Raw genomic sequence first — 15,334 nt, forward strand, 5'->3', positions numbered from 1 at the left:
TGGAGGAGGGGAACCCCCGTTCCCTGAATAGTGAGGACATTTCAGATGTCCTGGTGTGGAACGCCTCATCCGTGGAGCAGATACGGCGTAGACGGAGGAATTGGGAGTAGGGGATGGAGTCCTTACAGGAAGCAGGGTGGGAAGAAGTGTAGTCCAGATAGCCATGGGAGTCAGTGGGTTTATAGTGTATGTCGGTTAGAAGTCTATCACCTGCAATGGAGATAGTGAGGTCAAGGAATGGTAGGGAAGTGTCGGAGATGGTCCAGGTGTATTTCAGTGCCGGGTGGAAATTAGTGGTGAAGTGGATGAAGTCAGTCAGTTGTGTGCGGGTGCAGGAGGTGGCACCAAAGCAGTCGTCGATGTAGCGGAGGTAGAGGTTGGGGATGGGGCCCTGGTATGTATCGAACAAGGATTGTTCGACGTAACCTACAAATAGGCAGGCATAGCTGGGGCCCATGCGTGTGCCCATAGCTACGCCTTGTATTTGGAGGAAGTGGGAGGAGTCGAACTCGAAGTTATTGAGGGTAAGGACCAGCTCCGCTAGGCGGAGGAGAGTGTCAGTGGCTGGGTATGGGTTGCTTCTCTGGTCGAGGAAGAACCGGAGGGCTGTGAGACCATCGTGGTGGGGGATGGAGGTGTATAGTGATTGGACGTCCATGGTGAAGATGAGGGGGTGAGGGCCTAGAGAATTGAATGCGCGGAGACGACGGAGAGTGTCTGAGGTGTCTTGGACATAGGTAGGGAGGGATTTAACCAAGGGTGATAGGATGGAGTCAAGGTATTTGGAAATGAGTTCGGTGGGGCACGAACAGGCGGAGACAATGGGTCTTCCGGGACAATCTGGTTTGTGAATACTTTTACAAGGCTACTTTGATATATAGTTTAACATTGCACATGCTATCTTTACAACTATTTCTAAAACATAAACAATATTTTTGCGTTAAGCTTGAACATTTAAATATTGTATGATATGTACTCAAAGTCCCAGTCGGATGAAATATTAATCCTGCAAGTAATGTCTGTTCAAATTAATTGATTATTACCAATACTGTGTGGTTTTATGATATCAAGCGTAGTTATTTTTTAATGTTTTCCCTTTTTTAAATTGGGTTAAATGTGATTTGGGTCAAAATATTGTATGGTTTCTGAATTGGATCACAAACTCCAAATGTTTTCCTTTTAGGAGATGGAATGTCGGCCCTTGAGGATGATATGCAATAAGAGCAGCCAAAAAGATTTGGCGCAGGCAAGCTCCACTCTGGCAGACCACATGACCTTTGATGAAATAGGTATCTCTTCCTAAGGGAGTTTGTATAAAGGGAAAAATATGGAACATGGTTTATTTTTCCACAATCTTTTTTTGTTGCCTGCAAATCATTGAGGATTACAAGTATTGTGGGTAGAACTGTTGAGTTAATAACATTTCAGAATTTAAATGGGTGGGATAAGTAGGAGTTGATACTACCCATTTAATGATTTATTTCAGCATTTAATATGCCCACTTTTGTAACCTTTGGGTTACAAATCCACACCTTAACTTGGAAGCGGTTTCAGATATATTGAGAGTTCTTTAAAATTTATCTTAAATTGATCATAATGCAAACATCAGTAATACCAAAACATTATCTAGAGATACCAGAGTCATCTGCAACTAAAATTGCTGTAATTTTTGGATTTGATTTTGGTGAATTGGGAATAGCTCAATTCCACCACCTCTGACTCGCTCACCCTCAACTCCATCACCATGTCCAAGGAAAGACTGACATGATTATATTCCAGTCAAGATTGCAATTTGAATTCAGATGTTAACTTTTAAATCCAGAAATATTATAAGCTTTAGTATTGATGTTAGAAATCTACTTTCTCGTTTGAGAATGTTTGAAAAAGCAAAACCTTTTTTGTTTGAGAATGTTTGAAAAAGTTAAAATATTTGATCCTCTATATTTAATGTGTCACAGCTAAGAATCCGGAAGAAATTACAGCAGCATCTGATGCAAGCCTCTGTGATCAAAACCCGCGACGATACTCAGTATGGGTTTCATTTTGTGAGATATATAATGAATATGTGTATGACCTATTGGATCCAATACCAACTTTAAGAAGCCAGAAGCGTCAAAATCTACGAGTCTGCGAAGATCAAAGAGGAAGTAGTTATGTTAAAGGTGCAGCCTGATCTTCCTGATCTGTAATAATACATTAGAAGATCAAAAATGTTAAATCCTTGAAGGTTTTTTTTTGTAAAGTAATGAAAAAGGATCTTACTCTGGAGCCTGGTGGGTAAAGATTATTTGATATGTCATAAAAACATTCAACATATACGGCATTTATCTTTGGTCTCTTGTGCAATGTGCTGAGGAACTTGGTTTATATTAAATGCTTTGCAATGTAATCATTATTGCAAAGTTGCAATAGTGACTTTTCACAAAGCAAAGCACCATTATTTTAATGGTCAAGAAAGCCCAAAGTTTGCATTGCATTAGGATAACTATTAATCAGGAACACAATGCAGATGATTTTCTCTCTGATTTTGTGAAAAAGCATGATGACGGATTGTGTTTACAATGACGCTGGCTGAAGGGTAAATGCTAATTAGGACTCTGCAGGAACTACTTTCACTACGCCAGCTAACCTGTAATTGAGTGGGCAGAGTCGCATTCATACTTATCATTGCAAACATCTGCGATTCTTGCTAGACCGTCAACTTGAGAAACTGTAATTCTCCATTATTCCTTACGAGAGAAAGAAGATTGGGAATGTATTTTTTTCAACTGCTCTTCTGCTTTTCCTTCAGTGATTCATTATGTGCCTGTTTATGTTTAACCTTCTGAAAACAGTTAACAACTCTCAATACTGATTAAATTACTAATTTGTGCTTGAATTGTTTTGAATATTTCAGATCTGAAATGGATCAACATTACTAGCTCAGATGAAGCTTTTAAAGTCTTGAAGATAGGCAACAAAAATCGAAGCTTCGCATCCACCAAAATGAACCACCAGTCTAGCCGAAGGTTTGTTCGTGATTCTGTTACCAGGGTAGATTGAACTACTTTGTTATCAAGAGTGTTTAATACCAAAAAAAAATCTTTGCTTTGCCAAAGTAATTTCAAAAATAATGTTATTGAGAACTTTTAGATGTATTTCAGTTTTATGTATGAAGTACCTGGTCAGCCTATCTAAAATGATCTTTTTGCAGTCACAGCATATTCTCCATTCGACTTTTGGAAATAATCGGGGACAGGCCCTGCTTCATCAGGACATCTGAGTGAGTTACCCATTTGAAACCTCGGGTGCTATCTGTGTGGAGTTTGCATGTTCCCTCTGTGACTGGATTTCTATCGGGTTTCTCCCACATCCCAAAGATACAGTGCATTCAGACCCTTTCACTTTTTCCACCTTTTGTTACGTTACAGCCTTACTTTAAATGGATTAAATTATTTTTTTTCATCATCAATCTACACGCAATACCCCAGAATGAAGAAGCAAAAACAGGTGTTTAGAAATTTTTGCAAAGTAATTAAAAAGAAATAACAGGAATATCACATTTACATAAGTATTCAGACCCTTTGCTATGACACTCAAAATTGAGCTTAAGTTCATCCTGTTTCCATTGATTATCCTCGATGTTTCTACAACTTGATTGGAGGCGACCAAGAACCCGATGGTCACTCTGACAGAGCTCTAGAGTTCCTCTGTGGGGATGGGAGAACCTTCCAGAACAACAACTAAATCTGCAGCACTCCACCAATCAGGCCTTTATGGTAGAGTGGCCAGACAGAAGCCATTCCTCAGTAAAAGGCACACAACAGCCCACGTGGAGTTTGCCTAAAGGCATGAGAAACAAGATTCTCTGGTCTGATGAAACCAAGATTCAACTCTTTGGCCTGAATGCCAAGTGTCATGTCTGGTGGAAACCAGGCACTGCTCATCACCTGGCCAATACCATACCTACGGTGAAGCATGGTGGTGGCAGCATCATGCTGTGGGGACGTTTTTTCATTGGCAGGAACTGGGAGACTAATCAGGATGAGGGAGAGATAAATGGAGCAAAGTACAGAGAGATCCTTGATGAAAACCTGCTCCATAGCGTTCCGGACCTCAGACTAGGGTGGAGGTTCACCTTCCAACAGTACAACGACCCTAAGCACACAGCCAATACAACGCAGGAGTGGCTTCATGACAAGTCTGTGAATGTTCTTGAGTGGGCCCCATCCAGAGCCCGGACTTGAACCTGATCGAACATCTCTGGAGGGACATGAAAATAGCTGTGTATCGATGTTCCCCATCCAACCTGACAGAGCTTGAGTGGATCTGCAGAGAAGAATGGGAGAAATTACCCAAATACAGGTGTGCCAAGCTTGTAGCGTCATACCCAAGTAGACTTGAGGCTGCAATTGCTGCCAAAGGTGCTTCAACAAAGTACTGAGTAAAGGATCTGAATACTTATGTGAATGTGATATTTCAGTCATTTTTTAATTACTTTACAAACATTTCTAAACACCTATTTTCACATTTTTATTAAGGGGTATTTTGTGTAGATTGATGATAAAAAAATGAATTTAATCCATTTTACAATAAGGCTGTTACATAACAATGTGGAAAAAGTGCAGTGGTCTGAATACTATGCGGGTGTACAGGTTAATTGGCCTCTGTAAATTCCTCCTGACTGCTTAGGAGGTGGATGTGAAAGTGGAATAACATAGAACTACTGTTAAAGGGTGATCGATGGTCGGGGTGGGCTGAAGGGCCTGTTTCCATGTTGTATCACTAAACTAAACTAAAGCTATAGCTTTAAATTTGTATATTGTTTTATGCCTCACATTAACATTTTTTTGTTTCATGAAAAGCTTGGAAATTTTCCACGTGATATCTTTTGATCCAAAATCTTTTAATCTCCTCATTAAAAAAAAAACCTCCATATTTTCTCCCTAATTGATGTCACATTTTGTACATTATTTTTTATCTACATTGTTCTTGCCCATTGCTTGATATATCTCCGTGATGTCTCTGCATTATTCTTTAGTTTAGACTGAAGATAGACATAAAATACTGGAGTAACTCAGTGGGACAGGCATCCATTTTTTCTCTGAGATGCTGCCTGTTCCACTGAGTTACTCCAGCAATTTGTGTCTATCTTCAGTGTAAACCAGCATCTGCAGTTCCTTCCTACAGAACCGTGACCCTTGCTACTAGACATCCCAGCCAGACGAGACAGTCTTTTGTGAAGTCCTGTGAGACTTTTAGGTGTGTCAATGATGATGTTCCTAAGATAGTATGTTACTATGCATTTTTTTTTTAACCATGGCAATCTGTTTTTGCTGAATGTAGCCTAAACCTGTGTGATTTGGCTGGGTCAGAGCGCAGCAGCAAAGCACAAACCTTTGGAGATCGACTGAAGGAGGCAGGAAACATAAATACTTCTCTCCTTATCCTTGGCAAATGCATTTCTGCACTAAGGCAGAAGCAACAGAATAAGTAAGTAATGGTTTTTAGCAAGTTAATTGTAGATTATCCAGAGATCCTTGTCCCAGATCTGAAAATTCAAGTTTGAATACTAACAACCCAGCTATTTAAATTAATCTGTATTGTAAAAGTGCTATCAATCACGGTGAATCCACAGCATTGATGGTAAGAACACATCTGTTTTAAAGAAGGGACTGCAACCTTTCCTTCTCTCCACTGTCACATGATGTATTCCTCCCTGAAACAGCCTTGGAAGTTACTCTGTTCTGAGCCAGATGGAGGCAATCAATAAATGTTCATCTCAATGGTAATGTCACATGCCATGATATATGATGATATGCCATTTATTGTCACTATACATGTACAGTGAAACTGAAAGCTGCTCGTACTCAGTGCATACATACAATTTTACACAAAAAACAAGAAACAGAAAAACAAAACAGAAGGGAGATGGGGGGGGGGGGGAATAGGTGCACAAATTCTACGGCGCTACATACATATATACATATATACAGATGGAAGTCCGTGTTGGGCGGTGTAGTCAGTGCATGTGTGGATTTGAATTTATGGTAGATATAATTCTCGGGAAGCAGCTATTCCTGAGTCTGTTTGTCCTGGATTTGATGCACCTATAGCGCCTTCCAGAGGGCAGCAGGTCGAACAGTCCAAACGCAGGATGGGAGCTGTCTTTGGTGATCTTCTTTGCCCTGCTAAGGCAGCGGGAGGTGTAGATGTCCATCATGGAGGGGAGAGGGCAACCAATGATCCTCTGCGCTGTCCTGGTTACCCTCTGAAGCCTCTCCCTGTCTGCCATGGTGCAGCTGCCATACCATGCTGTAATGCAGTATGTCAGCAGGCTCTCGATGGACGAGCGGTAGAAGGTCAGCAGCAGGTTAGAGTCCAGGTTGTGCTTCCTGAGGACCCTCAGGAAGTGCAGCCGCTGCTGAGCCTTCTTGATGACCGCTGTCGTGTTGTCCGTCCAGGAGATGTCAGCAGCGATATGGACGCCGAGAAACCGGAAGGTGTTGACCCTCTCCACACACTCGCCGTTAATGTGTAGGGGGACTAAGTCGGTGCTGTGCCTCCTGAAGTCGACAATGAGCTCTTTTGTTTTCCTGGTGTTCAGAGCCAGATTGTTTTCTGAGCACCAGGTTGTCAACTTCAGGACTTCCTCTCTGTAGGCTGCCTCGTCTCCCTTTGAAGGAGTGCTTTAAAAAAACAACACTTTTCTATTGAGCTGTGGCTGGTAAATTCAGAGAAAAAACGTGCATTTGTTCACCTGCTCGCAAGTAAATGAAGGAATTATGTGGCCTTGTCATTACTAGAAGGTAGGAGCAGGCCACTCAAGCCCACCTTACTATTTGATATGATCAAGGCTCATATACCTTGGGCCTCAACTGCTTTCCTGTGTCAAATCTCTATGTCTTCAATTTTCCACAGAGCTTTAAAACATTTATCTATATCTACTTTAAATACTTAATATAGAAACATAGAAATTAGGTGCAGGAGTAGGCCATTTGGCCCTTCGAGCCTGCACCGCCATTCAATATGATCATGGCTGATCATCCAACTCGGTATCCCGTACCTGCCTTCTCTCCATACCCTCTGATCCCCTTAACCACAAGGGCCACATCTAACTCCCTCTTAAATATAGCCAATGAACTGGCCTCAACTACCCTCTGTGGCAGAGAGTTCCAGAGATTCACCACTCTCTGTGTGAAAAAAGTTTTTCTCATCTCGGTTTTAAAGGATTTCCCCCTTATCCTTAAGCTGTGACCCCCTTGTCCTGGACGTCCCCAACATTGGGAACAATCTTCCTGCATCTAGCCTGTCCAACCCCTTAAGAATTTTGTAAGTTTCTATAAGATCCCCTCTCAATCTCCTAAATTCTAGAGAGTATAAACCAAGTCTATCCAGTCTTTCTTCATAAGACAGTCCTGACATCCCAGGAATCAGTCTGGTGAACCTTCTCTGCACTCCCTCTATGGCAATAATGTCCTTCCTCAGATTTGGAGACCAAAACTGTGCGCAATACTCCAGGTGTGGTCTCACCAAGACCCTGTACAACTGCAGTAGAACCTCCCTGCTCCTATACTCAAATCCTTTTGCTATGAAAGCTAACATACCATTTGCTTTCTTCACTGCCTGCTGCACCTGCATGCCTACTTTCAATGACTGGTGTACCATGACACCCAGGTCTCGCTGCATCTCCCCTTTTCCTAATCGGCCACCATTTAGATAATAGTCTGCTTTCCTGTTTTTGCCACCAAAATAATAACCTCACATTTATCCACATTATACTGCATCTGCCAAACATTTGCCCACTCACCCAGCCTATCCAAGTCACCTTGCAGTCTCCTAGCATCCTCCTCACAGCTAACACTGCCCCCCCAACTTAATGTCATTCACAAACTTGGAGATATTGCCTTCAATTCCCTCATCCAGATCATTAATATATATTGTAAATAGCTGGGGTCTCAGCACTGAGCCTTGCGGTACCCCACTAGTCACTGCCTGCCATTGTGAAAAGGACGCGTCTACTCCTACTCTTTGCTTCCCGTTTGCCAGCCAGTTCTCTATCCACATCAATACTGAACCCTCAATGCCATGTGCTTTAAGTTTGTATACTAATCTCAAATGTGGGACCTTGTCGAAAGCCTTCTGAAAGTCCAGATACACCACATCAACTGGTTCTCCCCTATCCACGCTACTAGTTACATCCTCGAAAAATTCTATAAGATTCGTCAGACATGATTTATCTTTTGTAAATCCATGCTGACTTTGTCCAATGATTTCACCACTTTCCAAATGTGCTGCTATCCCATCTTTAATAACTGACTCTAGCAGTTTCCCCACTATCAATGTTAGACTAACTGGTCTGTAATTCCCCATTTTCTCTCTCCCTCCTTAAAAAATGGGGTTACGTTTGCTACCCGCCAATCCTCAGGAACTACTCCAGAATCTAAAGAGTTTTGAAAGATTATTACTAATGCACCCACTATTTCTGGAGCTACTTCCTTAAGTACTCTGGGATGCAGCCTATCTGGCCCTGGGGATTTATCGGCCTTTAATCCATTCAATTTACCCAACACCACTTCCCGACTAACCTGGATTTCACTCAATTCCTCCATCTCCTTTGACCCGCCTGGCCTGGCCTCCTCCAGAGATCCATCACACTCTGCAAGACGGGATATTTACATACCTCAATTTTAAATGACCAACCTCTTGAACTAGTAAAATCATCTTGACATTTATCCTGTCATGTCTTCTTAGTATCTGGTATGTTGCAATAAGATTAGTCTGTGACCAGCTGAGTATCAAATGCCGGTGGTATTCTGATGAACTGGGAATTCATCAGCATGATGCCAAGATAGCTGCTTCTGTGTGAGGTTTGTTTTGTCGAAACCTTACAATGCCTTATTTTTACAGCAGGAGAGGCTGTACATCTCAGTCTTGCCTTCTCTCAAAGGTCAGGGCATTCTGGGCGCCAAGGCCTATGTTGCTTGCTGGTTGTGGCCCAGTCGTTGCTAAGACTGCTCCATACTTTGCTCATTCATTGAGACTGGGTAGCCCAGGATGATTTGACTTGTGTCCTTGCAAAATAACAACGGGGTATTTGATAACATGATGCATTAAATGTTTTTTTCAGGGTTGTATAAATCAGGGTATAGGAAGTAATGTACTCAGCCAGCAAACAACCAGGCCCTGCCTCCCAGAATGCCCTGACAACATTTGGCAGGATAGAAGGTTGACTGTGTAGAAATGGAACAGAGTAGGCATATATTGGGCTATCTTGTCTGGTTCACAAGATGTAATGAGTGGTGTACCACAGGAAGCTGTACTGGAGCCTTAGCTTTTTAGCAATTTATACAAATGAAGAATGGACTGTAGGTATAGTTGCTAAATTTGTAGAATGCTGGAAATGAGAGTTATATGGATCATGTGCAGGCAGATGAGATAGGTTGTTTGTGGCATCCTGTTCGCACAGAAATTGTGGTCTGAAGGGCCTGTTTCTGGCCTGTTTTGTTACGTTTAAGTTGTGAAGAGGGTATAAGGAGAATACACAGTAAATGACGATTAGGTGAGTGACAAAGATCTGGTATGTGGAGAACAATATGAAAAATGAAAATGAAACGGAGGAGTGAAAGGGAAAGAGTGATTGAAACAAGATTCAAAATGGTCGTGATCAGATGGATATTTCCTCTTATGAGAGGTTATAAAAATAGAAGTCACCATCTTGCGTCCTGGTACTAATATTTTGTCTTTTTTTTCTTTCGCCTATTAGACTAAAGTCAATTATTGTCCCTTTTCGAGAGAGCAAGTTGACTCGTCTTTTTCAGTCTTTCTTTTGTGGCAAAGGCAAAGCTTGTATGATTATTAATATAAGCCAGTGTGCCTCCATGTATGATGAGAATCTGCATGTAATGAAGTTTTCAGCAATCGCTAAGCAGGTATAGCACCATTCCTTGCGTTAAAATTGTACTGTATTATAAGTAAAACTTAAATTTTAATTCCTCTTTTGAGATTTTTACAAAATATGAACTACAGAGGTAATAAAACTCGAATGTTTGCAGCATTTTAGTTCAGATGTGTAACATACATCATTGTTGAAAATGATGTGAAACATGGTATTTGCTTTATTCAAGTGTTCATAGTTTTAAAACCAGTCTTTAGGTAATCCATGTTTGTGCAAACATTTTTTGCAAGTAACAATCCAAAACATTCAGTTATAGAACAATCCATATTAACTTTACTTTTATAGTTCGATAGTTTGTGTATAAATGGTGCATTATATCAATGATTCCTGTACATTTAAAGAAACAGTTTGATTTTCCTTTTTTTCCAGATAATTCAGATTATTCACCCCAAAATAAAACTGCAACTAGCTGAGCGAATGGGTGGGGGTGATGGCAGTATGATGGTATGCACTGATCTTGAAGAGTCTCTGTCTGTTGAAAATTGTTATTCTGAAGATCTAATTAAAGGTGACGAGGAGGAGCAGGAAAATGAAGAACTGGACCTCACCACCTTTGCTCATGAAGTAATTTAAAAAAAAATTTCCGGATACTCCATTTTAGATTTATGGGTAACCACTAAAGATAAAGACCATGTGGATTGTTTGAAGGAGGTAATCGGGGCAAGTTGTTTTTCTTTTTTACACAGAGCCTGGTGGATGCCTGGAACATGCTGCCAGAGTCATGGTGGGGATAGATACGTTTGAGGCTTTTAGTTACTTGGGCTACATGGATATGTAGGATGTGGAGAGATATGGATCATTGCATGCAGATGAGATTAGTTTGTCTTGGCAGCATATTTGGCATAGACATTGTGGGCTGCAGGGCCTGTTTCTGTGCTGTACTGTTCTATATTCTGTTTGGCCACTTTTATTTCTATGCACTGTTGCAATCTATTTTATTCACAAGCTTCATTTTAGATGAGGGGCTGTGTGAACCGTACAAAATACTACTTGGAATGTCTGGGCACCAATATTTTCCTCATCGATTATCTATTCAAAGAAAAACGTTTTATGTTTTACATGATTTGTCTTTAATAGATCTATTCTGGATATCTCTAATTGATTCACATTTGCCCAAGCAATGGGTCATTAGGTCCCTGTTGATTTATTTTACATGCCTTACCTGAGAGGTCAATATGACTGGCAGCTATTATTGGGTTGAGTTGTAGTTGGCGGCGGCGCGACTCTCGTCAGCAGCGGCCTCTGCAGCCCGTCTGCGTTTTTATTATTTTTTGGCTATGTTTTTATGTAGTTTTTGTTATTTTTTGTTGGGGTGTGTGTGTGGGGGGGGGGTAACTTTTAAATCTCTCCCTGCACGGGAGACCCGACCTTTTCTTTGTCAGGTCTCCGTTGTCGTTGGGGCTGCAACGAGGAGCGGCCTCCAACAGGAAGACCGGGGGCTCTGGTGCCGACTACTCACCTCACCGTCGCGCAGCTGGCCGAGTCCAGAGTGGGTGGAGCGGTGGTGGAGCACTGCTGCGGCCCGACCTCCGGAGATTCGGAGGCTGCAACTGAGGGTCTGGCGGACGGCGGCACCGGGAGCCCGCGGGTCCCTGGAGGGAGACCGCTTTTCAGGGCTCCCGCAACGCGACTTATCCCGCCCGAGTTACGGGGTCGAAGAGCTCCTGGAGTGGGGCCTTACAGCACCACCCCGCGCGGCTTGGAATGGCTGCGGGACTCTGCGAGCGCACGCCGGGGGCTCTAACATCAAGAACCCGGTGTGCGACCTTGCATCACCCGGCGTGGCTTTAATGGCCGCGGGACAATCGCCATCGCCAGCCGGGGGCTTTGACTTTGACATCGGGGGGGGAGTGCAGTGGATGTTTATGTAAATTATGTTGTGTCTTGGGTCTATTTGTTTGTAATGTATGGCTGCAGAAACGTCATTTCGTTTGGACCTCAAGGGGTCCAAATGACAAATAAATTGTATCTTGCATCTTGTAGACCCGCTGAGTTACTTCAGCTTTTTGTGTTTTTCTTCGGTTTAAACCAGTATCTGCAGTTCCTTCCTACAGTTATTGAGTTTAAACCTGTCTCCTTTGTTCAAATTTTTTTTTAAAATCCTGCCATCTTGCACCACCCCGAAACAACCACAGGCGCTTGGAAGATTATGGACAAAGCCCTCTATAATTTCCTTCACCCACTTTTCTTGGTATCCCTGGATGCAATGTATCTGGACCAGGTGATTATCCACTTCTGACCTGCAACCATTTTTGTAGCAAAAGCGTTACATTTGGTATTTTCCAGTAACATGAAAACACATGTTTTTGTTGGGAGGATTGAACTATTTATCACAAACCATTTTGCAACATCCATACTTCACTCTGCTCTCCAACATACATCCACCTGGGACGGACATAGTCCGACTTCCCTTATGGCCACTAGTTTCTTAATTTTTCTAATCTTATTGACCATATTTTGTGCATTTACCATAATCTTGATAATTCTGATTAAGTACTTACAATGCTGACTATTTTCCACATTGCTGTAGGTTTTTAGCCATAGTGATACAGCGTGGAAACAGGCCCTTCGTCCCAACTTGCCCACACCGGCCAACATGTCCCAGCTACACAAATCCCACCTGCCCAAGTTTGGTCCATATCCTTTCAAATCTGTCCTATCCATGTACCTGTCCAACTGTTTCTTAACTGTTGGGATAGTCCCTGCCTCAACCACCTCCTCTGACAGTGTGTTCCATACACCCACCATCCTTTGTGTGAAAAAGTTACCCCTCGGATTCCTATTAAATCTTTTCCCTTTCACATTTTGTCCTCCTGGTCCTCGATTCATCCACTGGGAAAGAAATTCTGTGCATCTACCCAATCTCTTCCTCGCATGATTTTAAACACTTTCTTTTATGTTCTCTCTCAGGAATTATTGAATATGATTGAAAACCTCAGACACAAACTGATAGCTGAAAGACAGCAGAAATTTGTTTTGGAAATGACGGTTCGTGAAGAAATGGGAGAAGCAATGTTTCAGCAACTACTCCGTACTGAAGAGGTTTGGAGGTAATTTTAGACCATAGGTTAAGATGTTAGAGCTAATGTTGCCATTTGATGTTGAGGGATATGCTTGTTGGATTATACAATCTGTGGATAATAATATCCAAAACTCGCCAGTAGTCAAAATGAGTTGTAGCACTTTTTAAATAGAAGATATTGCATAATGAAGGGTTGGAGGTCTTGGAGAAATGGGTATTTCTTTTTTCTTTATGAATTTCTTCATTTTAAAATAGTTATTTTGAGAAAGCCATGCTTCTCACTGGTGACTATTGAGGGAATCTAGTTTCTATTTTATCTTGGGTATGGGTCAGAATAAGGTCAATGCTGATACATGCAGATTGAATGTGTATGTTATGGCTTTTAGTATCTGGCTATATTCAATTTATAGACAGAAACAGCCTATTAAGCAACTTTGCCTTACAAAGTCAATACCTATTAAACAAGCATGTGTAACCATAAACATTGAAGAGATAGTGTAGCCATAAGTACTCTTTGATGCACTTATGGTGGAGATTGCTGTTCAGACACTGAAAGGATTTATTTGGTAGATTTTCTTTCCATGATTTTATGGGATTAATGATCCAATGTTCCCTAGTTGATAAGGTGATGTGGATAACACAGGCTGAGAAGTATTGGACCATTGATATCTTGTCCATGCAATGCTTACAGGGAATGTGAGCTATTCCAGAGATTCAACCGAGCAGCTTTGCCCATTTGCTGTTTAACATTTCAAGTGAGAGGTTTTGAGTCGATTCATGAACAGATGCTAATATAATAATTTGATGTTGCTGCTGATTTTGCTGAAAAACACAGATTCAATCTTGTTGGTTATGACCTGTTGCTAGTGCCTAGTGCGAGTTGATAAATCATGAACTTGTAACCGATGCATTGTGAGGGATGATTTTAAAATGAGGAATTAGACACCCAATTCTCTGATGCTATATTTTTTTAAATAGAATTGTTTTGTTTTGCACAGCAAACACCAATTGCATAATCATTTTCACATTCTTGGGCTGTGCTAATATTTCATCCGCAATAAATGACCACTGTATTGTAAGTCAATGTAGCAACCTATTTGTGCAAGACCAGAATCAATGAATAGTATTGAGACAAAGAGAATCTCTGTTCTAGTTGAAGTGCAAGGACTGGCTATGAGACGATGGGTATTTCTGCCCTACAGTTTGAGTAATATTATTGATATAATTCTATCAAGGTGAAGGATAGTGATTCTGTTCAATGCAATACATTGGTGGCACAAAATGGAATTTTGAATGTGCGCAACCTTGGGATATGGGATGTGTCGGAGGTTATGGGGAGAATGCAGGAGAATGGGGTTAGGAGGGAGATATAGATCAGCCATGATTGAATGGCGGAGTAGGTGATGGGCCAAATGGCCTAAATCTAACCTATCACATGACTTCCCTTATGAAACTGAAGCACCCAGTAGAAACCCACACAGTCATAGGGAATTTTGCAATCCCCATGCAGATAACACCCGAGGTGCAACATGAAGCTGTGTTTCTGATGCTGAGACAGCCGTTCTAAGTAGCTATGCTTTAATTTATAGTATTTATTTAATTTGACCTGATTCTAAATATCTGCAATATTATTTAGAAATGGTCCAAGAGATGTTTGATGGCATGAGTCGTCACAAGCCCAACACAATGATTCTGGGCAGGGCATTGGCGGTCTGTTATTTGAGGCTTATTTGCCACTCATGGCCTTACCAGCTTTGTGACAGTGAGGCCTTTGATGCTGAGAAGTAGGTGGCTGAAGGCAAATGGTGCTGGCAAGGGGGTACTTGAGAACAGGTGACAAGCTCTATTTTGACAGTTTTTATACAATCACATTAATACAATAAAAGGTAGACTAAAATGCTGGAGAAAGTCAGCGGGTGAGGCAGCATCTATGGAGCGAAGGAAATAGGCAACGTTATTGGGTCGAAACCCTTCAGACCTGAAACGTTGCCCATTTCCTTCACTCCATAGATGCTGCCTCACCCGCTGAGTTTCTCCAGCATTTTTGTCTACCTTCGATTTTCCAGCATCTGCAGTTCCTTCTTAAATAATACAATAAAAGGCCTTGTGTGTTTCTATGTCCTCTGGTTCTTCACCTGGGTAAAATACTTTGCGCATTCACTCTATCTATACTGCTCGTGATTCTACACACCTCTAAGATCACCGCTTAGCCTCCTGCACTCCAAGTAATGAAGTCCTACTTAACCCCTCCCAATAGTTCAGGCTCTCTAGTCGTGCCAACATCCTCATAAATTTTCTCTGCACTCTTTCCAGCTTAATGACATCCTTCCTATAACAAGGTGACTAAAACTGAACACAATACCCCATATGCAGTC

At 41.7% G+C, this 15,334-nt stretch overlaps 1 protein-coding gene across 1 annotated transcript in view; it reads left to right on the top strand.

Annotated features, from left to right (window-relative positions):
- Positions 1 to 15,334, top strand: part of zgc:56231 (uncharacterized protein LOC406257 homolog) — a 29,549-nt gene that overhangs the window by 12,274 nt on the left and 1,941 nt on the right. The window contains exons 5-12 of the mRNA XM_055633448.1: positions 1,184 to 1,289; positions 1,959 to 2,162; positions 2,897 to 3,008; positions 3,194 to 3,262; positions 5,326 to 5,472; positions 9,746 to 9,911; positions 10,307 to 10,504; positions 12,674 to 12,987. Coding sequence (XP_055489423.1) covers positions 1,184 to 1,289; positions 1,959 to 2,162; positions 2,897 to 3,008; positions 3,194 to 3,262; positions 5,326 to 5,472; positions 9,746 to 9,911; positions 10,307 to 10,504; positions 12,674 to 12,987 — 1,316 coding nt within the window. The remainder of the gene's footprint in view (positions 1 to 1,183; positions 1,290 to 1,958; positions 2,163 to 2,896; positions 3,009 to 3,193; positions 3,263 to 5,325; positions 5,473 to 9,745; positions 9,912 to 10,306; positions 10,505 to 12,673; positions 12,988 to 15,334) is intronic.

This window comes from Leucoraja erinacea, chromosome 4, assembly GCF_028641065.1.
Source record: "Leucoraja erinacea ecotype New England chromosome 4, Leri_hhj_1, whole genome shotgun sequence".
NCBI lineage: Eukaryota > Metazoa > Chordata > Chondrichthyes > Rajiformes > Rajidae > Leucoraja > Leucoraja erinaceus.